This window comes from Mycena indigotica (genome assembly GCF_014461135.1).
Source record: "Mycena indigotica strain 171206Taipei chromosome Unknown Mind.scaff0008, whole genome shotgun sequence".
NCBI lineage: Eukaryota > Fungi > Basidiomycota > Agaricomycetes > Agaricales > Mycenaceae > Mycena > Mycena indigotica.
The window spans coordinates 4,105,112-4,131,267 of record NW_023503007.1 but is presented as its reverse complement, the minus strand read 5'-3'; the positions used below and the strand labels follow the sequence as shown (position 1 = coordinate 4,131,267).

General features: G+C 49.3%; 7 protein-coding genes across 7 annotated transcripts; 4 read left to right on the top strand and 3 right to left on the bottom strand.

The window, feature by feature from the left end:
- Nucleotides 1-626: 626 nt before the first annotated feature.
- On the bottom strand, nucleotides 627-1,760 carry MIND_00977000 (uncharacterized protein; the record flags this gene model as incomplete). The annotated part of the gene is made up of 5 exons (XM_037366381.1): nucleotides 627-689; nucleotides 747-1,136; nucleotides 1,191-1,379; nucleotides 1,431-1,624; nucleotides 1,676-1,760. The coding sequence occupies 5 exons, from the start codon at nucleotides 1,758-1,760 to the stop codon at nucleotides 627-629; spliced, it is 921 nt and encodes a 306-aa protein (XP_037217793.1).
- A 392-nt stretch (nucleotides 1,761-2,152) lies between these two features.
- Nucleotides 2,153-5,547, bottom strand: MIND_00976900 (OrdA protein; the record flags this gene model as incomplete). The annotated part of the gene is made up of 16 exons (XM_037366380.1): nucleotides 2,153-2,767; nucleotides 2,816-2,989; nucleotides 3,465-3,489; nucleotides 3,540-3,797; nucleotides 3,845-3,869; nucleotides 3,921-3,977; nucleotides 4,121-4,165; nucleotides 4,211-4,273; nucleotides 4,318-4,429; nucleotides 4,471-4,610; nucleotides 4,669-4,787; nucleotides 4,836-4,937; nucleotides 4,985-5,047; nucleotides 5,095-5,257; nucleotides 5,316-5,376; nucleotides 5,437-5,547. 16 exons carry the CDS (start codon nucleotides 5,545-5,547, stop codon nucleotides 2,153-2,155), a joined length of 2,133 nt encoding a protein of 710 aa, XP_037217792.1.
- A 468-nt stretch (nucleotides 5,548-6,015) lies between these two features.
- Nucleotides 6,016-7,445, top strand: MIND_00976800 (uncharacterized protein; the record flags this gene model as incomplete). Its single annotated transcript, XM_037366379.1, has 10 exons — nucleotides 6,016-6,059; nucleotides 6,109-6,191; nucleotides 6,237-6,271; nucleotides 6,320-6,374; nucleotides 6,873-6,989; nucleotides 7,040-7,055; nucleotides 7,106-7,145; nucleotides 7,193-7,293; nucleotides 7,338-7,362; nucleotides 7,416-7,445. 10 exons carry the CDS (start codon nucleotides 6,016-6,018, stop codon nucleotides 7,443-7,445), a joined length of 546 nt encoding a protein of 181 aa, XP_037217791.1.
- Nucleotides 7,446-10,638: 3,193 nt separating this feature from the next.
- Nucleotides 10,639-14,383, top strand: MIND_00976700 (Stress response protein NST1; the record flags this gene model as incomplete). The annotated part of the gene is made up of 9 exons (XM_037366378.1): nucleotides 10,639-11,035; nucleotides 11,094-11,111; nucleotides 11,171-11,582; nucleotides 11,643-12,112; nucleotides 12,341-12,420; nucleotides 12,477-12,533; nucleotides 12,578-12,690; nucleotides 12,747-13,022; nucleotides 13,075-14,383. 9 exons carry the CDS (start codon nucleotides 10,639-10,641, stop codon nucleotides 14,381-14,383), a joined length of 3,132 nt encoding a protein of 1,043 aa, XP_037217790.1.
- A 1,351-nt stretch (nucleotides 14,384-15,734) lies between these two features.
- Nucleotides 15,735-17,236, top strand: MIND_00976600 (Chondroitin AC/alginate lyase; the record flags this gene model as incomplete). The annotated part of the gene is made up of 7 exons (XM_037366377.1): nucleotides 15,735-15,828; nucleotides 15,878-16,051; nucleotides 16,115-16,229; nucleotides 16,278-16,445; nucleotides 16,498-16,633; nucleotides 16,691-16,753; nucleotides 16,811-17,236. The coding sequence occupies 7 exons, from the start codon at nucleotides 15,735-15,737 to the stop codon at nucleotides 17,234-17,236; spliced, it is 1,176 nt and encodes a 391-aa protein (XP_037217789.1).
- Nucleotides 17,237-17,991: 755 nt separating this feature from the next.
- Nucleotides 17,992-19,065, bottom strand: MIND_00976500 (uncharacterized protein; the record flags this gene model as incomplete). Its single annotated transcript, XM_037366376.1, has 5 exons — nucleotides 17,992-18,393; nucleotides 18,446-18,646; nucleotides 18,701-18,810; nucleotides 18,864-18,948; nucleotides 19,006-19,065. 5 exons carry the CDS (start codon nucleotides 19,063-19,065, stop codon nucleotides 17,992-17,994), a joined length of 858 nt encoding a protein of 285 aa, XP_037217788.1.
- Nucleotides 19,066-21,316: 2,251 nt separating this feature from the next.
- MIND_00976400 (Acyl-coenzyme A oxidase) lies at nucleotides 21,317-23,819 on the top strand (the record flags this gene model as incomplete). Its single annotated transcript, XM_037366375.1, has 11 exons — nucleotides 21,317-21,416; nucleotides 21,462-21,540; nucleotides 21,594-21,733; nucleotides 21,780-21,794; nucleotides 21,843-22,166; nucleotides 22,212-22,411; nucleotides 22,460-22,479; nucleotides 22,523-22,718; nucleotides 22,762-22,973; nucleotides 23,023-23,713; nucleotides 23,760-23,819. 11 exons carry the CDS (start codon nucleotides 21,317-21,319, stop codon nucleotides 23,817-23,819), a joined length of 2,037 nt encoding a protein of 678 aa, XP_037217787.1.
- Between the last annotated feature and the right edge of the window lie 2,337 nt (nucleotides 23,820-26,156).

The window sequence follows — 26,156 nt, the reverse complement described above, 5'->3', positions numbered from 1 at the left end:
TGGAGAGCGCTCGTCAAAAGAAGATGATCGCATCCACCACACAAATTTGCAGCTGCATTTTGGGAAGGCGGACCTACTATGAGATGCTATGGTCAGGAACAGTTATAGCCGCGCAATGGGTAAGACAAACCTCAAAAGCTTTATGTAACCCTAGTATCCCTCCCAGACTGGCTAATAAGCCGTCTCACAGTCCCCCTCTAGCGAGACATATCTGCCTTGAAGAACCAAGAAAGTCATCCTCGGTACTTGATAAAGATGAGCTTAGTTCAGAGCCGAGAAAAAAGTACTTACACGCATCGGTGTCTTGGAAGCGTGCCAGGTCGCACGAGAAATTCTCAACGGGAAGATGGGTATTGCCGTTGTACGAGCGTAGACCCGGACAGACTGGTGTGTAGTCATCGAGAAAGATACGAATGCATGCACCCTTGACTGGATGTGGTCGCCGTGGAGAAGGAATCACGTCAGTTTCATGGGTCGATGGTGGTATGTAGTCAAGATGCACGAATGACAAGGGTACTGGTTCGCCGTCACTACACAACTCTTTCGACTTACTTCGCCAGAGTATTTCGCTCTCAAAACTAAGTACAGATTCAAGTAATTACTAATAATAACAATCAAGTTCTCTTTCACGCGCCATGAGTGCGCGTCCATTTCTGGTCACTCGCATCGCTGCACTCAGAGAGTCGGAGCTGCGAGGGCGCATGATGAGTAAAAACAAAGCCAATGCACAGACAGAGAGAACGCACAAATCTGTCGCTCATGCTGACACACGAGCCAGTGTGGTCCCACTCAAGCTGGCCACTCGGGAGCGAGCGGAAGCGCTGATTACTGGCACCGGTGCACAACTCGAGGCTAAGTATGGGGCCGGAAACGGTGAGGCATTTGTCGCCAAACGTCGAGATCGGGCCGGTAAAGGGGGCGGAAGGAACATTCCACGTGAGGCTTCCGTCGCGGAACGTTTGCTTCGGGTCGGCACCCACGCATTCAGCGACGCTGGCTGGTATATTTGCGTTGTTGACTGAGGCTAACATGCAATAGACTGAGCCGGAGACGAAGAGATAAACGCCCTCGTCAGCTTGGAAGGAGCTACTGGCCCAAGCTTGAGTCGAGGAGCGCCGACCAGAGCAAGTCGAAATCTACAACGGTGTCCACTTCAATGGGCTGTAGTGTGGAGGGCGCTGGGAACTCACAACAAGGGGCGTGCCTTTAGCGACCTGGCCGTCACGGAGGTCAAGGCATTTATTGCCGCTCTTGGCCCAACGGAAGGTGTAGTCCGGGTACGAAGTCCATTGCTGATTCGGGTTGGATTTGGTATTGTCACAAGTGGCGATTTGCACCGCGCTCCCATCCAAATCGGCACCGTCTTTGACCTCGAGACACTGTCATAATTCTCTTCAACCCTATCAAGCTTAGAATATGCAAATTCGCACCATGTCGCCAGCAACCTTGATATACTGTGGGGCTTGCGGATTGGTAGGAGAATCGAAAAATGACACATCCCAGTCATATTGAATCGAGAAGTCGCCCATGTTTCCATTGTTGCAGTTGTTAATGGTGACCGGTACGCCATTCGAGTCGCTTCCGAGTTTGACTGAAACACATCCTTGCATCTTAGCGTCCGCGACTATCAACAGCCATGAGATCCAGAATAAAGAATTGAACCCCAAATACGCACAGCCAGGATTCGCATTGTGGATTTGAGACGCGGCGGATACGGCGACTGCCAGTGACAAGAGATGGACGAGCGTTGGGTAATGCATCGCGAAAAAAGTGACGGAAATACTGGTGAAATGGCCCCGAAGATATATAGCGATGAAAGGTTCCTGAAACACTGTGAAACTGCTTGTGTAAGCGGGCAGGGAACTGCGCCATGCCTTGGTGGAGCAGCGCCGTTAACATTTAGCAATTAGCATTTAACAAGCTCAGGGTACCAGGTAACCAAACAAAGTTCGTCGCGGTCTCGTTCATCCAATGGCCAACCCCACTTCAAGTTGGAATTTTATTCTTGAATTTCGGCGTCTGCCGCCTGCGGAGGCTGGAAATAACGGGTCGAAACGAGATAAAGTCGCGGGATGGCAGGCTTGCACGGGCTTTCATGTCGGTTGGAGCGCAACCTGGAGGGTTAGTCAAAATATCATCATGGTTTCCGTGTCTACGACACAATGTCGACGCTCTTGATAAACTTGATCCCTTTACCTTCCATCTCTGCACGTGCGTTGTCCCAACCTTCTGCCGGATCGACCGCCTTGGTCGCATCCTCAATCAAATAGACCTCGTAGCCTTCCGTGACCGCATCAAGCGCAGTAGCACGAACGCAATAGTCCATAGCAAGGCCAACAACGTACACTTTATCAATGCTATTCTTCTTGAGTTCCGGTCCCAGCTCGCTGATCGAGATCGTCGGGTTTGTGAACGGGTCATAGAATGCGGAATACATTTCGACGCGCTTATCCATGCCCTTCTCGACAATCTTGTCGACCCTCTCTAGGTTCAATTCGGGAGCGAGCTCGGCACCAGGCGTGCCTTGCACGCAATGAACCGGCCAGAGACGTGTTTCGTACTGCTCATCCGGATTTTCCGGGTTGACAACCGTTGCGAAGCTTTCGAAGGGAATATTGTTGGGCGGTGGATGGTTGACAGCGAAGGAGATGTGGTCTATCGGGTGCCAGTCCTTGGTGGCCACTCGAAAATCGAAGAATGAAGAGGCCAGCAGCGTATTAATCACAGGAACGATGTCGCGACCACCAGCCACAGCCAGGCTTCCGTTCTAAAGAGTTGTTATCTGCAAGAATCGAGGGGCACTTATAGACGGTACCGGTGGACAAAAGTCCTCTTGAAGGTCTACGATGATCAGAGCCGATCTGAGAGCCATTGCAACAGGGATGCGAGTCATCGCCCTGCTTAAGGTGTGCAACGTGACGCCGGTAACGCCACCACATGTTATTTCCGACTCGAATTCGGGACCAGGTTCGTTCTCAAAGGGTGTTGCCTAGTTTAATAACTTCCGGTCATCATGACTTTCCCGTTGCCGCGCCCGCGTGCAGCCGGAGGAATTTCAGGAAAAGACAGAAGCAGGGAAAACCTTGCGACTCTGCGAGGATAGGATCAGATTGTGACGATCACGTGCACTGTGACGACGGTGTCCAATCCGCCCATCGAACGACCATTATCCACTCCACTTCAGTACTATTGCGTCGGCTAATGATGCTAGGAAGACCCATTCCGTATCATCGAAGGGAGACTTCAAGCTGGAGGCTCCATACACCTGGCACAAGGAACCTCGCGACTCACACCTTCTTCCATTCACGGTCCTCAATTTGGACCTGGCGTAAATGTGCTCAAATGACGAATCGACGATTATAGTGTGTCCTAAGTGTACTATGCATTTTTCTAACAACCGCAAAGGTCACCATCTAAACACCTCCGGATATCAAACTGACGGCCCGTTCGTTGCGCGGTCTCACCACACAATCGAAAGGTTTGGGATGGCTGATGGCCATAAGTGCTGGATAATTAAATATATTTCACAGAGAACTCACCTGATTGTCCCCTGGGTGTTTTCGTGCTTCGGTAACGGACCGGACGCCCGCTCTATATCGAATGTGGCCAGGATGGCGGCTATACTGCTGAACAACGAAATTTCTGCTAGCTCCCTTCCCGGACATATCCTGCGGCTAAACCCGAAGCAGGCGTGACGGGGATCCCGCTGGGTCGTGCCAACATTCGTGTCTGGGAGATAGCGGGTAGGATCGAAAACCTCGGGAGCAGGGTACACTTGTGGGTCGTTCAACATGTTCCTGCTCTGCATTAGCTGATGTTGGACACAAGTCTGTGGTCGCCTCACCAAATGTTGGCGATAATTATCGAGCCTGGTGAGAAACCAAATTTGAATCAAGTTCTATTGTAATGATGCTGCGAACCTTTGGGAATCCAATAACCATTCAAGATCGTGTCCTCCATGGCAGCGTGCGGGACGCCTGTTTTGAGTGTAAGTGACTGATCCTCTGAAGTAAATGCGACTGGCCCAACGGTGCGATGCTATGCCAGCGAAGCAGCTCAGTGACGACAGCCGAAACATATGGAAGTTGTTCTGCGTCCTCAAACCTTGGTAACCGAGCACCGTTCAGCAAGTCGTCGATTTCCCGCTGCGCTCGGCGCTGAACCTCTAGACAACAAGTCAGATTTGGCGTCCTACTTGAACGCGACGCACCAGGGTATAAAACCATTGCCAGAAAAAACGCATGCAACAACGCAGCGGTTGTGTCGGCGCCACCTTGAGGCACGTTATCTTGGCTCTCCGCGCGAGTTGGGACTAACCTCCGTAAAAAGAGCCTGCGGTATACTTCACGTCGTGAAGTTCTTGGTCATTGAGCTTCTGCTCGTCTTCCAGAAGGCGGGATACAAAAGAGGTAGGTGCAGTTCCAGCCGCCTATAACGTCAGATGAGGTATTTCACAGAAATTCACCTCACGATCTGACGCCGGGTGTAACTGTATGGCGATTCCACCATCTTCTTGGTTTCGATTGCCCATGCCTTGGCCTTTCGTTTGAAGGGCGCCAGAGTTTCTGGAATAAGCAGCAGGGATGGGAATATGTCCACCAGGAATGCACCTGCGTCCATTTGGCCCATTTAGGCTGTCGTTCTACTTCGGGAACAGGAAGAACGGACCGGGAGTGGTAGCGGCACTGAAATTGCCGTTGGCTTTCTCTATTAGCGTGACAAAAGGGTCGTCTTCATCCTGTACTTCTATCCCATAGGTGAGTCGCAAAATTATCGCTCCTGTCAACCTTCTTCCGATTAGCGAAGAACCCGCAGAAAATGGACGGACAGCTCACTTGCGAAGATGCCCATCAATAAATTCGGCGTTTGGCTTGAGCAGGAGGCGTTTTAAAAAACGGTTCGTCTCCAGCTCCACCAATGGAACAAACTGACGCGCACTAACATTCAATCAGTCTCCGATATTAGAACTCAGTTCACGACCTACGCCGCCGGTGTGCCGATAAGCCTCGCGAAATGTTTTCGGAAGACACGAAACTGTGGTCCATACCTAGAACGGATCGGGTTAGTCCGAATAAGCCAGGTAGTTTCACTTACGGCATCAGCACCAGTGTTTGATTATACCCCACAAGTTCGCCAGCCATTGGTAGCCGTGGTCGAGTATTAAACACCGGACCCTTGCCATCAAGTTCTTCCATTGCACTCGCCGAGTTCAGAATAATCATCGGCTGTCCCAAGAAAGTCACCGAACAGAGTCCGCCTACAACCAGCAATCAGTCGCGCGGTTATGTGTTTGACCAAGAAAAGACGCGCCGCACCATATTTTGCCCACTCTGCGAAGGTGAGCCATTCAGTAACAGACGGCATATCCAAGACATTCTAATATAGGTAGTGAATGAAGATACGTTCTCGAAGAGAAGCTGACATAAAAGCACGCACGCCAAGGATAGGAAGACCAGGAGGACCAGGAGGAAGGGAGACGGCGCGTCGTTTCCGAAATCTAAACAACAGTAGCCAAACGGTGAAAGCACCAGCGAGGATAGCAAGCATAGAGACTGTGGTGGCAGGAGGGCAGAGGCGGGAGGCCACGACTCGATGGACGTCGAAATTATAATGTGGGTCTGTGGGAAACGTACATCCGGAACCTGACCGATACCGTGACCACAGTAGGTATCCGATGTACTCTATCCCACTTGAGATGGATCTAAAGAAGTCCTGAATTTGATGGATGCACTCGCACTAAATCGAGCCTACAGACCTACACAACAACAGGTGAACGATGCCGTGACACTCGGAAGCTTTTTTCTCTAAGCGAGAATCCTGTTTATATGAACAGTTCTGAGATTCCCTGACATTGGTTATTTGCAGGGTGTGTCTAATCCTGTCAGGGAAGGCAGTCACCCTGTTGAACGGAGACAATTGCCCTGCAGCTCGCTCCCCACAACATGACCCTGGGACACTCGTCCGCATATTAATACAGCGAGTTCTGCTAAATATCTTTCTCGCATTTTACCCCCAATGTCGGCTGCCACCTTGCAAGTTGGATTTGCGCTCGATAACACGTACCTTGTCATATCCTAGGGAACTACTGGGACTAATCTGAACACATAGCATGGGCTCTATGCTCCTGGGAGTGATTATCAGTGCAGTTTTATACGGAATCAGTTTGCTGCAGTGCCTGTTTTATTTCACCCGCAAGTATTGCCATCAAATCTTGGACTTTTCTGACCGAGCGACAGGCTATATGCGAGATCCAGCATACCTCAAAACACTTGTTCTATGCCTTCTTTTCACAGATCAACCTTTTCTCAACTATACGCAGGTTGCCTCAACTGTTTTTCTTGATACTATTCATCTTGTTTTTGTTGTTCATACAGGTCAGTGAATTTAGCATACAAGTTCTAAGAAAACAATCTGATCAGACCACAAAGTATATCACTATTTGATTTCCAACTATTAGTTTGTGGTCCAATATATGTGAGATGTGAGTCTAACAAATCACAAGTCATCATGAAGCTTTGCAAAAAATGATCTGGTAGGCAATTTACCTATCTTCCCATTGTTCAGTGCCAAGTAAAATCATGTTCTTCACTGGCAGGAGTGTAGCTGTATGTGCTTCACTGATTATACTTGTTTGTTGAACACAAAGGCTATCAGCTGGAAGCAGTACCAACAGTATGCATCTATGTCAGATTTTATCTTCAAGTTGACAGACAAAAAATTTCAGGGAATTACTGCAACATTAGTGCAATGGTATAGTAAATGTTGTGCTTACTTTATAATGCTAAAAAATCATTATAGTTTCTATGCACATCGAATTTGGAAAAGTATATATATCTGCATTTCATATTATTCTGTGTACTGATCAACTTTAGTGAGCCATCACAATATCATTCTTACTGGCCTCATCATAGTCATTATCTTGGCAACATCTGGTGAGTTCTCTGTCATCATTGCATTTAGCATTCTCAAGAATACAGCATGTGGAACTGGTATTTCAAATATGATTCTTGAATTATAGATGACTTAAAATCAAGCATAGCCTGGGTAGTCTTGGCGTCAGTTGTGCTAAGCATGGATCTTGAGCATTCCTGATTGATTGCTATAGCCTTGAAGCAGGAACATATCAACAACTGTTGAATATATCAGTTTGTGACTTGAAATTATATTAACCTTAGTGCTAATAAAGTGATAGCCACTTACCATCTCAATCAATGCTCTTTCTACTTCTACAGATGTTATTATTACCAGCATCCTTTGCTATATGCTCTATGATACCCAACCAGCATCATTAGAGTAAGTATCTATCTCTACTGTTTTATTGATCTTATATCTTGTAGAACAGAGACTATAGTGAATCGCCTGGTAAGCATGATTATCATTTTATTATATTCATTTCAAAACTAAGTAATATTTAGATTCTATTCACAATCAATACAGGATTGTAAGAGACAGTCAAAATTTATCTATTACATTATTAATCAGGTCATATTAGGTTAACCAGGTTTGAGCCCTTTTTTATCACATAATTGTCTTCATATTGAATGATTGCCAGCTTGTGTGCTATTGCATCATTGATATCAGTAAGCCCTGTTTCCAAAAAGGCATAGCAAAAATATTCACCCTAAATTCAGCTTATCATTTCCCCCAATACCCTCATTTATGCATCCTTCTACTTCTGCATTGGACGATGTATGCTTGTCAATATTGGCTTTGTAACTGGTGCTAATGCTACTCACAGTATACTCAAATGCTCTTCTTGCAAGTTTGAATGCTCGAGATATTATTCGTGGTCGTATCAAGGATGTTAACAGCAATTTTCATATCAAAGCCTCTTTCCAAGTGGCAGGATCTATCTCACAAGTACAGGAGAGAAACATTCATTTGTCACAGGATATCTTTGCTCATCCCAACAATACTGATTCAACGGAATTGTCTATTCGGATTGACCGTCAAACACAACTCTATCGTGATAACCAGCTTGGTAGTGAAGGAGAGGGAAAGGTCAGTAATAGTATTATCATAGCCAAGGTATGGACTTTGAACATCTCTTATTCTTTAATTTGATATTATTACCTGTCAGGAATGAATGATATTTATAACCCACATTACTGCTACTGCTTATATCATCTTATATCAATGTTGATTCCTGTTTCTATCCATATATGCAAATGATTGCAAGTGTAAGGGCAACCCTGGAGGCTCTGATGAGAGTCCTAGCAGGGGAGGATCCAAAGCATGAATAAGAGCTACGGAAATGCATAAAGGGACCAATCTAGCATAGCACAGGAGGACCCAAGGAGAAGAAACTCTAAGGGTATCTCGTACCGCACCGTACACCGTACCGTAAGGCCGGCCAGTGCCTCATCCGTAGCACTGTAAGGTCCGCACTTGGTCTGTATCGCCCGTAAAAGGCCCCATACCATATACGGTATGTACGGTGCCGAGCCCTACTTTAGATGTACTCAGATGGTCCAAAGGAGGGCAAAGTGGGGGTTCCCCTGACAGCAAGCTTTTTTTTGAAATAATAAAAAGAACTTATCTGCTGATTCTCTAGTGGAACAGTGGTAGTGATAAGAAAGAGAGAAGGGGAGGGGAAGAAGAAGATAGAGATGGAGATGTAAAAGGTGAAGGTGAATAGTATATTGAACTGTAACAGGAGGGTAGATGTGGTATCTTCAACATGCCCTTTGAAGGCATAGTTGGAGTTATTGAGCTTGGCAAAGGAAATCTGGGAAGAGTTGTCAGTCATCTGAGATGTGAGATGGAGAGTAAGAATTTGAGGATCAATAGTATATCAGTGATAAAACAGTGCCCCAGACAACTAGCAGGCCCAAGTGGTCATTTGGAAGGGTTATACTGTGTGTTTGTATCGGATTTCAAGCTACCAGTTGAGTAGGGAACCTGTTTCAATTTGAAATGTACAACAGGCAACAAATCACATTTTAGCTTAAATACAATACATGTGGCTGTGTAAGAGAACTGTGGTATTATTGCAGACTACTGCACATACAGCGGCCAGTCATTTAGGCAGATGCAGCTTGATTTAAAACATGTACTCTATTGCTTAGATCATCTATTGTATCACTTTTCTCTGTGCAAGAAGGTACCAACAACTCATTGGGCCCCAATGACCCAATTCAACTTAGTGACAGGACTATAAGGGACCATCTTACCAGGCTCATCTGACTTGATACAGACCCTGCCTGCTTCACTTGCAGGCCTAACAAACCATCTATTCTGTTCCAAGCATGTGTTTCTGCAGGGAGCCTTGCATCGCCCGACCTGAAGCCTGACACCTGTGCCATGTCACATGGCAGGTTCCAGAGAGATCTTCAGGTAGGGATGGCAATGTGCTTGATGGAGGTGGTGATATGCTCACCAGAGTTGGAGAGACTCCGAGATGGAGATGTCTCTGGAGGTTGAACAGAGAGGTTCCCCTGACAGGAATGCCAAGGCTTTTCTTAGAAAATCTATGAATTTTCTAGTTGTACAGCCATAAGTGGCTGGTGCAATGTATTGACTTTCACTGTAAAATATCTGAACCTGTTCTCAAATCCTTCTCATCAGCAGATCAATCCCCCTCACATATTTCACAAAACTGAGTATTGATAGAGATTATCAGCAGCTGAAAAAAAAACAGCCTTCAGAAAATTTAAACTAGCCTCTGAATTTCAGAAATATTTTTTCGAGAATGTCAAGGCTTTTCCTTAAAGAATTGTGAGTTTCTAGTTATATAAGTGTAAGCAGCTGGTAAAATCTATGGATTTTTACTGTAAAATATTTGAACCTGTTCTCAAATTTCTCTCATCAGTAGATCAATCTCTCTCAAATATTTTGCAAACCAAGTGCTGATAATCTCTTAATAGACATTATATTAGCAACCACAAAAAATGTTTCAAAATGTTGAACTAGCCTCTGAATTTTAGAATTAATTTTTGAGGATGCCAAAGCTTTTCTTCGAAAAATTATGAGTTTTCTAGCTGTATAGCTGTAACTGGGTGGCAAAACCCATTCATTTTAACTATAATATATTTGAACCTGTTCTTAAATTTGTCTTATCAACAGATCAATCTCCCTTAAATATTTTTAAAACCAAGTGCTGATAATCTCTACTACCTTCATTAAAGTTTTCAAAAACAACCAGTATTCTTCTGATTACTCGGGGTGAGTGAATCTTGACTATGAGAAATTATCATTGATCTGATTCAGAATCAGCAGGAATGTCTGGATATAAAACATTAGACTTGAACCAGTCGCTATCAAATACCGAGTTTGATATAAAACATTACTCAAGAACTTTAAAGGGCATCAAGGATGTTGAATAGAAATAAGGATTCATAGTTCGTGCAGATCGTGGAACCTCGGCCCAGGACCGTAATCTTATCGGGTTGATCCGCCGAGGCGAGGCGTGACACTTTCGCGTGTCACGCGTCTTGCGCGCTCATCGACACTCTCTTCTTACTATTCCCGCCCGTTTGGTTGACGACATCCCTGTCCAGCATTAGCTGTAGGGCCTCCGATTATCGTCGTGAGACACAAGGAGCTGAAAGGACGCACCGGAGTTGTGGGAGGTGTGTTTGCTATCTTGCACCCGCACACCATGGGAATAACGACGGGCAGACAAGCAAAACGCTCACTATGGGCAAGAAACGCCAGTCCAATCGTCCCGCTATTCTACGCAACCCTACTCTTTCCTCGCCAACTAGTCCGCATTCGCCTAGTGCGATATCGGAGACGACGCCAGACCCCGAAGGGCAGGAAGCCCTAACCGCTGCTGCCCTAGCAGCTACAAACGAGCTAATCGCAACCGCGAAAGAGCTCTACATGTCGCTGGGTGGGGACTCGTCAGATGTTGATGTCGCGGACGACAGTGCTGAGGAGGAAGTGAAAGCGTTGCTTGGAGCGGATGCCCCGTATTGGTCTGCGTTACCGAAGAGTGTAAGACAGTTCGTGGGGAGGGTATACAAGTTGAAGGGTGGAGAGGCAGCTGGATTGGCGAGAAGCGTTCGGGAGGCGGCGGCAGCCTTGGTTCCTTGTGAGTCATGTGTAGTTATTCCTCGCAGTAGAAGATTCAAACAAAACGCCCGCTGCAGCTGCTACGCTTGTCGACGGTGCGTTTATTTAGGATATTTTTTTTTCAGTAAAGTGTTTATTTACGTCTATTTTCCAGAGCCGTTGGCATCAGCTGACCAATTCTTTTCTGCGTCGCCCGCCATGGCCCCGCCACCACCGCCCCCGCCGTCAAGTGTCTCGATCGGAAAGAAACCGATGGCGTACCAGCAGGCTCCCGTTCCCCCTGCCACCGCCCCACGAAGTGCTCGAGCCGCTGCGAAAGCACCTGCCAGCTATCAAGAGGCACCACCCAAAGGGAAGGGTCAGCCAGCCAAGCCGGCTGCGGAAAGCAACAACAAGATATGGAGCACCAGCAGCATCGAGGAGCGCGAGCGTATCCGAGATTTTTGGCTTGGGTTGGCCGAAGAAGAAAGGCGGGATCTTGTGCGCGTCGAGAAAGACACGGTGTTGCGGAAAATGAAGGAGGAGCAGAAGCATTCGTGTTCATGCGCTGTTTGTGGTCGAAAACGGTGCGTTCTGTTCTACCACTCTTAAGTTCAAATGGTTTCTTATCGATATATCTCCATCAGAACAGCCATTGAAGATGAGCTCCAAGTTCTGTATGACGCATATTACGAGGACCTTGAGCAATACGCGCTTTACCAACAACAATACCTCTCTTCAAACCGCACCATTCCACCTCCACCTGGTCCTGGCCCATTCCCTGGCAGTGTCGAAGTCGACCGGTATGGCGCTGTCGTTGCCGGAGCTGTCGGCTACCCTCCAGCTCCCGCGCGACGGAAAAAGAAAGGGCGTAGACGGGCACGGAGGGAGCCAGATGATGAACCCGACGTTTACGAGGAAGAAATTGAAGAGCCGGACGAGAGCGATCAAGAAGAAGAGCCCCCGCCACCACCGCCAGCTGTCCCAGTAGCACCACCTGCTGTAAATGGAAGGGGGAGGCCACAACTTGCCGCACGAGGAGGGAGAACAGCGGTTGGTCGTGGAGCAGTCGACATGAAGGGCAAAATCGCGGCTTCTGTGAGTACAGGTGTTGGAGGTGAGCTGGTCTACCCCCCATCCTTGTGGTCGATGCTCTTTCCTTTCTCGCTTGATACCCTCCCTCCCTCTGTTTTTCTGTGTCTCTTCTTCCAATTCCTCTATGTTTGGGCACATTCTTCTTGTGCTCCACTTGGGACTGATTCGATACCGTGCTACGACCTTTACTTTCCCATTCATCCACTGTTTAACTCTTTGTGATATGAAGGCTTATTTCGTCTTTCACTAGGTCCAACCTCGATACTCACAGTTGCCGACGACCTACTTAAGAACGACGGTCGAAAATTCCTGGAAATGATGGAACAACTGGTATGTCGCTCTTTTCCTTCGTCTTCGACAGCGTTATTGATCGATCTTGGGGGCAGGCCGAGCGTCGACTAGCCCGCGAGGAAGAAGCCGCTGGGGGTGTCAGCGGTGATGAAGTGTGTTTTATTCGATTATCTGGTGTCAATTGACTGGTGGACAGGATGATTCAGCGTCGTCGAATTCAATCGACGGCGATGATGGCGTTTCATCTGACGGGGAGGAAGGAGAGAGTGAGAATGAGGATGATGACGGAGAAAGTGAAGGCGAGAGCGCGTTCGTTTTCTCTTGCACTCTTAGTCGGCTGTCACGTGCTGACGATAAATCGACAGAGACGATGACGGCGATAGTTCACACTCAGCGTCTGGGTCTGAGGAGGAAGACGAGACTGTGCTGACAGAGGAGCAGAAGATGGAGGAGGGCAAGCGCATGTTCAGCATTTTCGCCGCAAGGATGTTTGAGCAACGGGTTCTGCAGGCGTATCGGGAACGAGTTGCGCAAGAGCGGCAGGCGCAGTTGTTACGGGAGCTGGCTGACGAAGATGAACTCAAGCGTGAACGCGAGGTCAAAAAGCAGTCGCAAGCCCAGAAAAAGAAGGACAAGAAGCGGTATACTATTTCTCTCTTTCCGTCGGCTTGGTCGTTCATGCCCATTTTTCAGTCAACAGAAGCTTGCGAAGGAGGAGAAGGAGGCGTCGAAGGCTGCTGAAAGGGCTGTTGAAGAGGCGGAGCACAAAGCGAAACAAGCGGCAATGGAGGAAGAACAGCGTAAAAAGAAAGATGAGGAGAAGGCCAAACGGGAGGCAGCGAGAAAACTGCAAGACGAGGAACGACGCAAGAAACTGGCCGAGGAGGCAGAACGGGAACGAAAAAGGAAAGAAAAGGAGGAGAAAATCAAGGCAGAAAAGCGAGAAAAGGATGAAAAGGAAAAGAAAGCCAGGGAGGAGCGCGAGGCAAAAGAAAGAGAGCGCAAGAAGGCAGAGGAAAAGGCCAAAGCGGCTGAGGCCAGTGCTGCTAAAGCCCGTTCTGCTGCTGCTGCTGCCGCCGCGTCTCTGACAACCACTCCAACTCGATCCCCTCATGTGAACGGACAGTCAAAGAAGATCCTCCACAAACCTGTGACTCAATCGCCGGCCGCACCTCCTCCTTCTGTTACTCCTGTTGTTGTTGCACCCGTCCCACCGCGACAAATTGCTCGCCCCATTCACGCTCATTCAATGTCGATGTCGAGTTCTCTTCCCCCAGTTCCTACACCGGTATACGCTCAGCAACAAGTGGTGCCTCCCCCGATCTCTCCTCGAGGTGGTTATGCCCCGCCTCCATTTGGTGGTTTTGCTGCGGGCCCTTCGACAATCCAACCCCGGGTATTTCCTGACGCAGTCGCCGCTAGTTCATTCCATCGACCTCCTATCTCGACCCCAGCACCTATCGGGCCTCCGCGTCGTCCTTCTTTGATTGGAGGTGAACCCGTTCCGATTTCTCCTGGACCAATTGGCAGACCTGCGCCAATTGCCCGTCCAGCCCCAGTCTCAGCTTCGACACAAGACAGTGGGAGTGGTTCTGGCTCTGCTTCTCCCGCTCGCCGATCACCCAGTCCAAAGGGCATCCTCGGGTCTTCAGCATTGCTTGCTGATGACGATGAGGTTGTCGCTGTACCTGTACGTCGACCAGTTGGTGCAGGAGTTGTTGGTAGTGGTGCTGGGGCTGCTGGCTGGGGCGCTCCGGGTTCAGGCTCGGTCGTTGGCCCACCTGGTCGCGCTCCACCCGGTTCTGGGTTTGGTCTTGCCCCGGCATTTACCGGGCCACCCATCGGAGCCGGAAGAGCGGTCGGGCCGGGTGCCGGTTTATGGGGCAACAATGCAGTCAACAACCCTCCTCCTCCTGAATGGCATCCGACGGGCTTCTACCCACGTGCTGGATATCTAGGCAACTCCGCAACGAGTCCAGGCTCCCCTCAGCAGCAACAGTAGCTCCTCACGCACTCATTAGCACGCCCTCGTTTACTTGCCTGTTTTTTTTCCTCTGCCACTGACTGACCTGCGCGGCTTGACGCATCTTGAGTTGGAACTTGAATCTAATTTACAACCAACATTGCCCTGACTGTGGTCCCTTTGAGAGTACTTACCTGTACTTACCTGACGACACTGACCATCCGATCATGTCACGATGCAATTTTGATCCGCGAAGTTGTCAACAGCTTGCTCAACATCTTGCTGTACTTACTTGCAGGCAGCCAGTGGTATACGCAGTCGTTTGATATAACGATGACCAGATGACAAACATTCTATGTCCCCTGATTACACGCCGATGGCAGGCTTGCAGGTGTGCCCAGTCTTTTGTGCTCTTTTTCCTCTCGTTTCCATGTCGGGCCTTTACTTAGGGATAGAACAGAGCCATACGAGGCTTTGACTGGTCTTTTTCACGTGGTAGCGCAACCTGGGACTGGTCATCTTCAAGTTTGTAGAAACCAATTGCTTGATTTGCTCATTTGCGACACGGTCACACGGAGTTCGACCGACTTGCAGTATTCTTTTTGACTGGCGCCGCTGATTTCGTCGAACTCCGCAGCTCCGCAGCAAGCTTCCGACAATAACAAGCCATGCTAGGCACGGCGTTCAATGTTTCCATCGTCCAAGTGGACAACAAAATCGGCGATTAGCGAGGTGTTTTGGCAGCTCGTGAGCTATGTGGTGCTGTAACTCAGCGTTGCCGCTTTTCGGCTGTTCTATCCTCCAACACAAAAAAGCACACGCCCCGCTATTCTTGACGTATCATCGGCGCCAGCCTCAGGCTCGATCTGCGGATTAGTTTCTCGTGGAAGTCTACCCTTTGCGACGAGCCAATATTACCCTATGCACTGTCTCTTGCGGCAAATCTACCCCGTCGTGAAATCTTAAAATCGAAATACTTATCTGCTTACTCTCGTCAACCTTTATACTTCTCCCTGCCCATTTTCTCTCCTATGCCCTCTTGGACGCTTTCTTTATCGCCGGCGAAATGTCTCTCCTTCATTGTGCTCACAGTATCGGCGACGCTTGCTGTTAACCCCTTCGTGCAGTATGCCGTCGACTTTCCGGACCCAGACATCATCGTAGGCAGCGCTGGGAATCTGTCTTCGCGATACAATGGTGCAGCGGCAACCATCGTAGCCTGGGCTGAGGAGATGTCCTCGCATGGACCATGGAGTCAGTGCACTCCTTTAGTATCTTCAATGCGACTGAATATATTGTCACCACAGGCGTTACCTTCAAGCCCGTCCACGCCCCCAGCAACGATGTTCATGACTACATGAGCTGGGCGCCGTAGCAAGTTTTCTCTTCGATGAAACATATGTCCTACGGAGCTGAACATCGTACCAGTATGTGGCCAAATTGTACCGCAGTCGGCAACAAGACTGCCCTGACGGATGAGCAAGGTAGGGCTCCCAAATTTTCGCATGTAACATCTCAAGCTCGACCGTTTAGTGTGGAAGACATGTCCCTACGTCAACCGAGACGGTCAAGTCAACCCCGACCGCGTACTACCCAACGATTTCCAATCCTTCTTCAACCTCTCGGACGCTGTCTTGTACAACTCGATCGCGGCAACATTCCAGCAGGGCAACGGTGCCGCTAGCTCGATCTATTCGCAAAACGCTGGTTCGTCTCAGCTCACCGACAACGGCTTTGCGATATGAACTGAATACTGACGTTGATTTTCAGCCGAGTTTCTCAAGACGTGGTTTCTCAACGAGACAACCGCGATGAATCCCAACCTCAACTACGCACAAATGAACCGAGGGCCGAGCGGCCAGCAAGGAGCCTACACTGGTGTTCTGTGAGTGACAGTCATGGGCGTTTTTCGTTTTGCTGAGGCATTACCCAGAGACCTGCGCGGTTTTGCTAAGATCGCTTCAGGGATCCTTATCCTACGCAAGAGCAAGAACGTTGACTGGACGGCAGACCTAGATTCGCAGATGATTGGTTGGTGCAATAAGTATATGGACTGGCTCAAGACTTCACCGAGTGGAAAGCAAGCCGCGAAGTCGGAGAAGTATGCTGATGCTTTTCGCAAGACTCTATGTAGTACCTGACTTGATTTCCAGCAACCACGGCACAATTTTCGTCAATCAATTTGCTGCGCTGCAGCTCATCGTGAACGATGTTGCCGGCGCAGCAAGTTCTGCGAAGGGATACTTCGACGGACTCTTCCAGGGGCAACTGAAATCGAATGGGGATCAGGTTTTACTCTTATCATGATCACCCGTCACCGCCAGAACTAACATGGCACCAACACAGCCCAAGGAAGCCACCCGCACTCATCCATGGCACTATCGGAACTTCAACATCGCTGCGATGATTGTGCGTATGAGGTCTCAGCAGCCGACCACTGCCATGTACTCAACCACCATTCTCCAGACAAATGCCCGGATCCTCCGATACGCCGACAAGACCTCGCAATCGGGTTGGAATGCCACGACCCAAGGCGCTGTAACCATCCAAACCACACTTGATTTCCTTCTCACCACCAGCCCCGCGGCAAGCGGCGAAGCCGACACTGCCGCGGAGGTCTACCCCAACATTGCCGCTGTGGTAGCGGCCTACGGCGATCCTGCAGGAAGATATGTTGGGTATTTGAAGGCAACGGGCTTTGCCTATGTCGACGAGCCGACGTTTTTGTGGGCCCACACGTTTGCACTGACTGGCGGCGATTCAAGTATACCAGCACAGCCGGCCATGCGTCACGGTGCGAGCGCCGCTGTGTCATGGAAGGCAAATACCGCTTTATCAGTGTGGGTCCTTGCTTTTCCTGGATTGCTGATTGGACTCGGGCTGGGGATCTGACTATTATTAATTGTTGTTATGCGGGCATCGGGAATTAGGCATTGCTCTAAGATTGTTAAAATATGATGTGCGGAAGCCTGGTCGTTACCAAATACTAGTAGTTCTCTGAAAAAGTGGGATAAATGAAAGTTGGAATTCTTCAATCAATTTCAAGTTTCACAGTTGTTTGCATAATATAGATTAGCCCATACTTATCGCACTGAGTGAACGTGAAATAAAATAAATAAATAACGGGGCACCATTTAACTCAACCTGACCTCTAGCCTCTAAACTAGCTATGTAGCTAAGTTTGTTGCCCCCTCCACAAGGATTCATTGCCATCACTGAGGAAACTGCCACCAGGGGCATTTATTCACCATTGCTAGGTACTTAGCTGTGGACTTGTTTTGCTCAGTTTTATCTAATATTATTGCCCACACCAGCGACTTGGACACAGCTCCACCTCCAATATAAGGCCGGATGCAGGATTCACAGGTGCTGGGGCCACAACATATGAGCTACTAGTACTTAAGTTGGGTCCCTTGCAGTGCTACAAATACAGACAAACCCAGAGCCTTTCGAATGACAACAGCAAGAGAAAACTCTCCGGAAAACAGAAAAGGAGAATTATGTACGGTGGTATGTACCATAAAAAGGGTGGAACGTCGCGGTGCTGGGGATACAGATAGGTGGCGCTGGTAGGTGAGGAGAAGGTAACACCAGAAAGGAATCGATAGCAGTATGAACAGAGGAAGGAGAAAAAGATAAGTCGGGCTCTATGCCATCAGTTTGGGTACAACGCGAAGCATTTGGTCGATATTGATGAACTGAACCCAATTTTCCAAGTCGGCGATAGACTCGTGCCAGACGAAAGTGCTTTCCTTGGTGCCGCGAAAGAATGCGCAGACACATTGGTAATGCTCCTCGCGTAACTGGTCTTTCCTGGCTACACCGAGATTTGCTCGGAAGATTCGGAACTCCCAACCGAGTAAAGGATGCCCATCGCCACTAGCAGCCCTCTGAGCAATGTCGAATTCGAGACGGGCCCAGTCGAAACCATCTGGTTGACCGATAGCCTTGATATATGCTGCCTTGAGAGAAAGGAGAATGCACAGTCGACGTAGTGCAACCTCATCCCCAGATTCTAGAGATAATGATGCCAGTTCCTTGGCAGTTAACTGTTGAATGCTTAGAATCACTCGCCGATTCGACCTCGTATTTAGCACATACCTTGTGAGCCATAGATTCAACATAAGCTGGAACAGACACCCCCCGTGGGTCGACGGCGACGATCTTGATGCCAAGTCCTATGTTCACTACGTGGCGTTGGGTGCCCTGGGTCATGGCCATCCCACACAGAGACGCGTCGTAGGCGAGATGGTAGCCAATCATGGATTGCAGAAATTTTTCAGGCGACATCTCATCGGGACTCTGAATCCAGAAGTTTGAGAAAGATAAGGTGGCAAAGGGAGCGCAGAAGCGCACCTGCTCTATCCAATGTTTACCATTCTGAGTCACGCAGTCTCGCCATTTAGCTCGTGGTATTCGTCGATGGCGCATCATGAGCAGCGGCAGCATATGCGTCATCACCTGGCCTGTCAACGCTGAAACTGAGAGCCTTTCGCACTTGAGAAAGGCGCATACGCACGAAAAGAGTCGGCATTTTGAGGATCGTGGGCTATCTGGACATGTGGGACGCATTCAGCGATGATTTTGTAGCAAGCGTCATACTCCTGTGATATCGCGGCGTTAGCATTGTTATGGAAGAAGAAGAACTAGGGTTTGCGCACCTCCAGCGTGTATTCTCGATTCATAGACAACATCCAGACGAGGAGCGGGCAGTCGGCCATGGCTGGAGAAAGCAAGAAACGTTAAGCACAGAGGACAAGACCGAGAAGTATATTGTCACGACCTTGTTGGAAGAATATAAGACCACTGTGGCGGCCTCTTGTTGTGGACGCAGTATATCAAAAGAGAGAGTGTTTAACGCGGCGTCGTTCATCATACAGTCATGAGAGACAAGAAGAGGAATGGTTGGTTTGTTGACAACCAGAAATTGTGTGACCTGCTCGTAATCATTTTCGCCACCCACCCCCATCCAGCCCAAATCGATCCAGCCGTGCCACTCGCATTAAGCGCCTACTATGGCCTACCATCGCCCATAACGATGAGCTGCAGAATCGGGCAAGTTGTCAGCTGTTGCCGTTTCTTGAGGCAACTAAGGACCACCAGAATGGCTTGGACTGTTACTTTGCACAGCCTGTGAGACTTCTCACTAACGCCAATTGCTCCGAAACCACGCTCTCCAGCCAACGGCACCTTCTACTGACCGATATCTCAACTTGAGCTACAAGTCCGGCCCGTGTTCCGACCCCGGCATGACCTACTCTCCTCACTAGAAAACGTGTATTTCGTGAGGCAACACTTGCTAGCCGGCGACAGAGGCCTTCAAAACTTCAGTTCACCCCACATATTCCCATGCCAAACGTTGGCCAAAGCGCCCATTTGGCGGATAATCAACACGAGGCGAAGTCTTCTGGAAACAGAAATCTTCCTTCTTGCGAGTTCCTTTGAGCCTTCCTGCTGTTCGTTGTCTCGACAATCTTCAATTTCTACCCGAAGTCGGTGTTGACTTTCAAGCACAGTCTTTTGTGTCGACGTTGCTTTCACCAACCTGCTTGGTCTCGGGAATATCTTTGATCTCGGTTCCTTTCTTCCTCAAGACAACAATGACCATTTCATACGACAAGTAGAAATACCAGGTAATGAGCCGCGACAACCACCATGACCCCACCATTGAAATCGTCGATAGCCTCCCCCGCTCATTACGACAGCGACAAAGACACTCCTAGCAAGAAGCACGTACGATTTCTAGTCGCACCGGTTGACTTGGATCAAGGCAGGAACGCTCTCAACCCAGACAGTGGCCAAAGGTGTGTATAGTGTTGTTTTTAAAGCTATCGACGAACCACCAGCAGTAGCCATCCTCCTGTTCGCCGCGCATTAACGCCAGACCAAGGGCATAGGACGGCCACTCCTCCTCTCTCAATAGAGTATCATGCATATGCACCACAAACCATACCGCGTGCCGCTCGAGAGAAAGGACTACTCTCGCTACCCAATCCCCTTCTTGTTGAAGGTCAAGGAACTAGTGAAACCGACGATGACGAAGACGAAATTAATGGGAATTTTCTCTCGCGATTGAGCATTCTCGCCGTCGACGGCTTGTCCGAGAGCTCTGATCAGGAAACCAGCCCTTATCTTAATCTCCAACCCATTCCTGAAGAACTTGAACCTGAACGGCCAGTTTCGCCTCCACACCCAGGCCTTCTTACTACACCGCCTACACACCCACTCCCACCTCGACCGCCGTTCCGCATTCCGCACAACTGTGAATTTCGACAGCGGCTTCTTCAAACCACACGAAGCTGGCATGAGGCTCTCCACACTATTGCCAACGCCAATGCACTCCTCGCCAGGCTCCCGACAGTCCAAGAAGCCTCCAACATGCAGGCCGAGATCGCGCGTCTCCGGGCGGAAAACGGGAGACTAACTACGGAAAACATCCAGCTTCAGACATCTACCGACCCCATCCTGATCTCCTATCTTCATCAGCAAACTGCTCATCTGCAAGCGTCAACAAGCCAGCTTTCTGCCGGTGTTGGTGTGTTCATGAACGAGACAGCATCGCTCCTCCACGATCGCGCGAGGCTTATGGCTATGTTGGACCAAGTTTTTCGCTCAACAGACAGCAAATTGGTTAAGGAGGCTGTATCGAGAATTGTCTCGGCCGCTATTGGCGATATAAAAGACGGCGACTTGAGGATCTTGGTCAATGGGCTGCGGACGAGGAAGCCTGATGGGCAGGCAAAAACTAAGAGGCAGCCCTTCCATGATGTTCAGACTAGAGAACTTGTGCAATAGTAATGCTAGTTTTGATTGTACGTCAATATAGTAGTATTCGTGGATGAGGGGATGGTCTGAACTCCAACCGGAACTTACGGCGTGACTTTCGCGTTATCATCATCGGCGCTGGTTTCCGGTAACGTCCAAAGCCGAAATGCAAGTTCAGGCAATTCAAACCCTCTTCCACTGACATCCATGTCTCCGCACGACCCCAGCAAGCAGAATGCTGTCGACATGAACAGAGCACGCGAGGCGACTTCTATTGACGTAGCTTCCGTTCGCGACTTCATCCACGGTACTTTCATCCAACACCTATGAACTCAGTCTTTATGCTATAAAGGCGGCGCAGCACTATGGCGCAGACACCAAAAGACCGTCCAAACCTTGGAGAATGACCCTCTTTTCGACAAGTCTAGAAGGTGAGCGATTTCACTGTAACGATCTCTTCTACACATTCATGAACTGCCCACAGACCCTTCTTAACACGCAAAGAGCAATATATTCGTGGTCAAGCAATGACGCGGCGTCTTTTGGAGCTTCAAGACATCCATCAATGGTCTGCAGAAGACTTATCCGTCGCTTTCGCATATCTGGATGATGGACTGCCCATTGGTGTGCAATCTTGCCTTCCTTGCTTCAGTGTAACTCATTGTCCAAGGTTTACACAACATTGGTACGCCGTTCCCCCTCGTATTTTGTCTCTATTGAAGCAGCAGGCCAGCCTTCGAACCCATCTTTCGTCTTCAAGCCTCGCCAGAACTTTCCGCCAAATATAGTGTGCTTATAGCTAACAAAGGAATCCATGGGTGTTATCTACAGACCGAGCTTGCGCACGGCAGCAATGTCGGGCGGCTCGAAACTACCGCGACATACCTTCCCGACACACGCGAGTTTGACATCCATTCCCCAACTCTGACCAGCACAAAATGGTGGATTGGAGCTTTGGGAAAGACAGCAACGCATGGAGTAGTTCAAGCGAAACTTATTCTACCAGGAGGCAAAGATATGGGTCCTCACTTGTTCTTCGTTCAACTCCGAGACCTTGGTTTGGTCTTCCTTTCGTGTTGTTTCCACAACTGACGCATTTTAGACACGCACAAGGTTCTTCCTGGTCTCACGATTGGAGATATTGGTCCAAAGGCTTTGGGCGGTTTCGCTGCTACCGACAATGGCTTTGCGCGTTTCGACCACGTCAGGATACCCAAGGGGAATATGCTGTCCAAGTTTGCCGGAGTCACGGATAGCGGCGAGTATGTTACTCCCCCGCATGCGAAATTAAGTTATGGCGGGGTACATTGCCTGATATTCGTCTTGTTTCTTTGCTGATTATTTGACCAGATGTTATATATCCGTTCTGGGTGCGTCTTGACGGTACACATTGGGAGATTCCATTAATGATAGCAGAATGGTTACCACAGCAGGATGGGCTATCGGTCGTGCTGTGACCATTGCGGTTCGTTATGCAACAGTCCGACGTCAAGGTGAAATTGGTAGGGACAAACTCGAACGTCAAGTCATAACATATCCCTCTCTCAACGTCCGTCTTGTACCCATTGTCGCTCGAGCATACGTATTCATCGAGCTGGGCCGATTCCTCGTACGCAATCAATTGCTACTCTTTTCTAACTAAAACACACCAGCAACGCGGATTTGACTCTCTTGCCAAGGGCCTGTCCTCTGGGGACATGTCGCAACTTGCAGAAATGCACATGATGACCTCTGGCTTGAAGATTCTGGTGACGACAAGTTCCATTCAAGATATCGAGACAGCACGTCGTTCAATGGGCGGACATGGTTATAGCGGGTTCTCTGGGGTCGGCAAACTATATGCAGACTATCTGCCAGCAGCGACGTTTGTGGTACAATCTAAATTGGCTACATGAGATCTCACCCTTTCGCAGGTATGAAGGTGAAAACTTCGTCTTGGATGGCCAAGTCATTCGAGCAGCGCTTAAATCGTTCCGCAACATCACCGCATCTTCGACTCCCCCTAAATTCTCCCCGACATCAGCCTATCTTCGCCTTCTCGTCGAAAAGGACGTCTTACCACCAGAGCTGTCGCCTGCCTCTTGGAGGAATGTCACCATTCCGATACTCCTACTCGAATGGCGAGCGGCTCTGCTTGTTCACGAGGCTGCTCAAACCATTGGCCAGCCTGACTCAACGCTAACCCACCGTGTCTCCCGTGCGGTCACCGAAGCCTTTGTCGCCGGACAAGTGGGCCAGATGATCGCCGCCCTTGGCAGCACTGCTCTCAAGCCACACGAAGCAGAAGTCGTAAGCAAGATCTACCTTCTGTACCTCCTCACGACCGTCGAATCCGCCCTTGTTGACCTGCTTTCCTACGGCCTCTTCCGCGCTGTTCCATCAGGCAAGTCGCGAGACCCCACGCGAGAGCTGCGTGTCGCAATTGGGGCATTATGCAGCGAGACACTGCTGCCGGAGGTGATCGGCTTGACGGACTCGTTTGGGTTCTCGGACTGGGAGCTAGATAGTGCGTTGGGTGTGTTTGACGGGCGAGCGTACGAGGCGATGTGGAAACGGGCACAGGATGAACCGTTGAATCAGACTGAGGTCACTGAAGCCTATGCCGTTTGTCATTCTTTGAGGGAAATAAACAAAAACTGACTGAGTTTAGGAGTCGATTAAACCCATTCTGCTTCGTGGACAGAGGTTGGCCTCGAAATCGAAGCTTTGAGTTTGTCTTTCTGTGTGTTTGGATCTACGTCTACTTGTTACTATACCTTGTGTTGAAATGGATGGGCCTTCTTTGAGCACCGCAGGGATGTATCCCCGACTTGACCGCCACTCCACAGCAGCCACCAGCGAGACGAAGATCCTGAGTGGCCCTTGAGTTCAAGTTTGAACATAACAGCCGACCACAACCAACCCCTGCCCAAACAACGTGTAGGCGTGCCATATAATTTATGGTCTCCAAACCTATGACCAGGGAGGGAGACACCTCTGCTCCCTTGCTTTCGCAAGCGCTCGCCGTTACCGCCCCTACGCCTACGAGCACTACATTAATCCTGTCGCTTGCGATCTCTGAGACATGCTATTAGAGAAAGTGGTGTCGGCAAAGTAAGTAAAGTCGCCGCTCTCTCCGTAAGGACGACAGTTCTGACGCACCCTCTGGGTTATTATTAATACCAGGTGAAAACGGGAAAGTGCCAACTGCATACTATATGAGTGTTTTGTTTGGTTGGTGTTGATTGATGCGTTCAATAGCTTCTGCCAGTGGTGCTTGGAGTCAAAGAATGCGGTTGCAAGTAAGTATCTGTAAGATTTGCGTCTTATTCTGAAATAAAATGCTACGATTCCCCTACGAAGTAGACACTACTCGAAGTTGAATCACATTATGCATTTTCATGAATCTACGCTCAGGCTGCCTCGGTTAAATTGACCATCGTTTGCAGGATGCCCACAAGGTTCATCTGATTCGCAAACGGCGACCTCTGCAAAATCCTCGATCTGCTTTTTCACCTCCGATGCCTTGTCTTTATACTCGCACCATGCTTGACCACTGTAACAACACGGCACGCGGCGCACGCCATCATCTCCCTTTTATTGGCATTGAGTGGCAATCCAGACTACCTGCGGGGTACTTACAAGCATGGCCTTACTCTCTCGATATTTTCTGGCGATCGTCAGAGTTGACGTCCAAGAGCGAGATACAATACGATTGGCGGCTAACGGGGCCCCGGGGTGGGGGCAGACAGCCCGGACTGCCTTCGAGCAGGACATGAACGTGAGCCTCGACAGTTGCGTCAGCTTCGTGGACAAAGCAGCATCTGAGCGACCTATAGGGCAATTACGAACGGAAAAACGCCAACGGGGTTCCATTGTATCCTACGCTCTCGCTCCGTGTTCGAGCAACAACTTGACCAAGTTGACCTGTGGCAGAGGCTCGGTGGAGCGCAGTTTCTGCCGTGCCGTCTGAGCCAAAAAGAGCATCTATTGGGGCGACAAGGTCAAGCAGCATCCGTCATCTCGTAGTGTTTCTCTATTTACTGCCAAGCGCAAGACAGCGGTGATGGACGTTGCAACGACGAATGGCCCAGATAACAAGCTCTTGCGCGCGAACGCAGGAGTAATCCGTCTTTCTAGTTCCGAGTTCAAGATGTCGTACAATTGTTTACAGGACTTGACTATGGCGTTCAGAGGGTTTTCAGCAACGGACAACACAAGTTCCGGTGGAATGGTAGAAATAGAGGACATGGCAGTTAGAAGGGAGGCAGCGAGGCTGTTTCATGGAGTTGCTAGCATTGGAGCGTGCGAGTTCTTGCCCGTCTAACGCTGAGACTGCTGTAGTCTTCGAGTTATGAGTCGCCATGACAGGCGTCAACGTTGCCGCGCTTTTTTGACGACCAAAAAAAGTAGAGCAAGACCGAAAGAAGAGTACCGGTAGTGAAATATCTGACACATATATCGGAAGCACCAAGCACCTGTAAACCCAACCGTTATTACCCAAGAGCTGTCGACATCTACAGGCTATAACAAGGAGTCCAGAGTCGATGGGTAATATCATGATGGAGGTGATCTGAGATCTGCCAAACGGAAAGGAGACCCGCCGAAGCCGTCTTGATGATGGGAGGCGGCTTGCTAGTTTGATCTTGTTTATCTGTAGCCTCCAGTGTCACACTGATGCGCTGATGTACTTGGCATCGGCGCGCTTGTGAATTTAAAGACTGCACTGCCCGACCTCTTGTTTTGCGCTGCAGGACTGGTGCACGCAGCCTGGGCCACAAGCAAGCTGCTTGAATGCTATTGTACCACATGTGACGGTAAAGTCTTGAACCTCTCGCCTATTTTAGCGTCGTTGCTGCCAACCATCACAACCTATCACAACTGAAACTGGAGGTCAATACCCCCCATCGGATGGCTTTAGCTATGATGATATGGGTCGCGAGTGGTAGTCGTGCCAGACAAGACGTCAAACACGTTACATGCGACGGCCTTGGCACCGGCGGCTGGTCAGCACTCGCTGGGTTTACGAGAGCATGCACGCAGCTGTCGCGCCTGTGTGACACGGCAG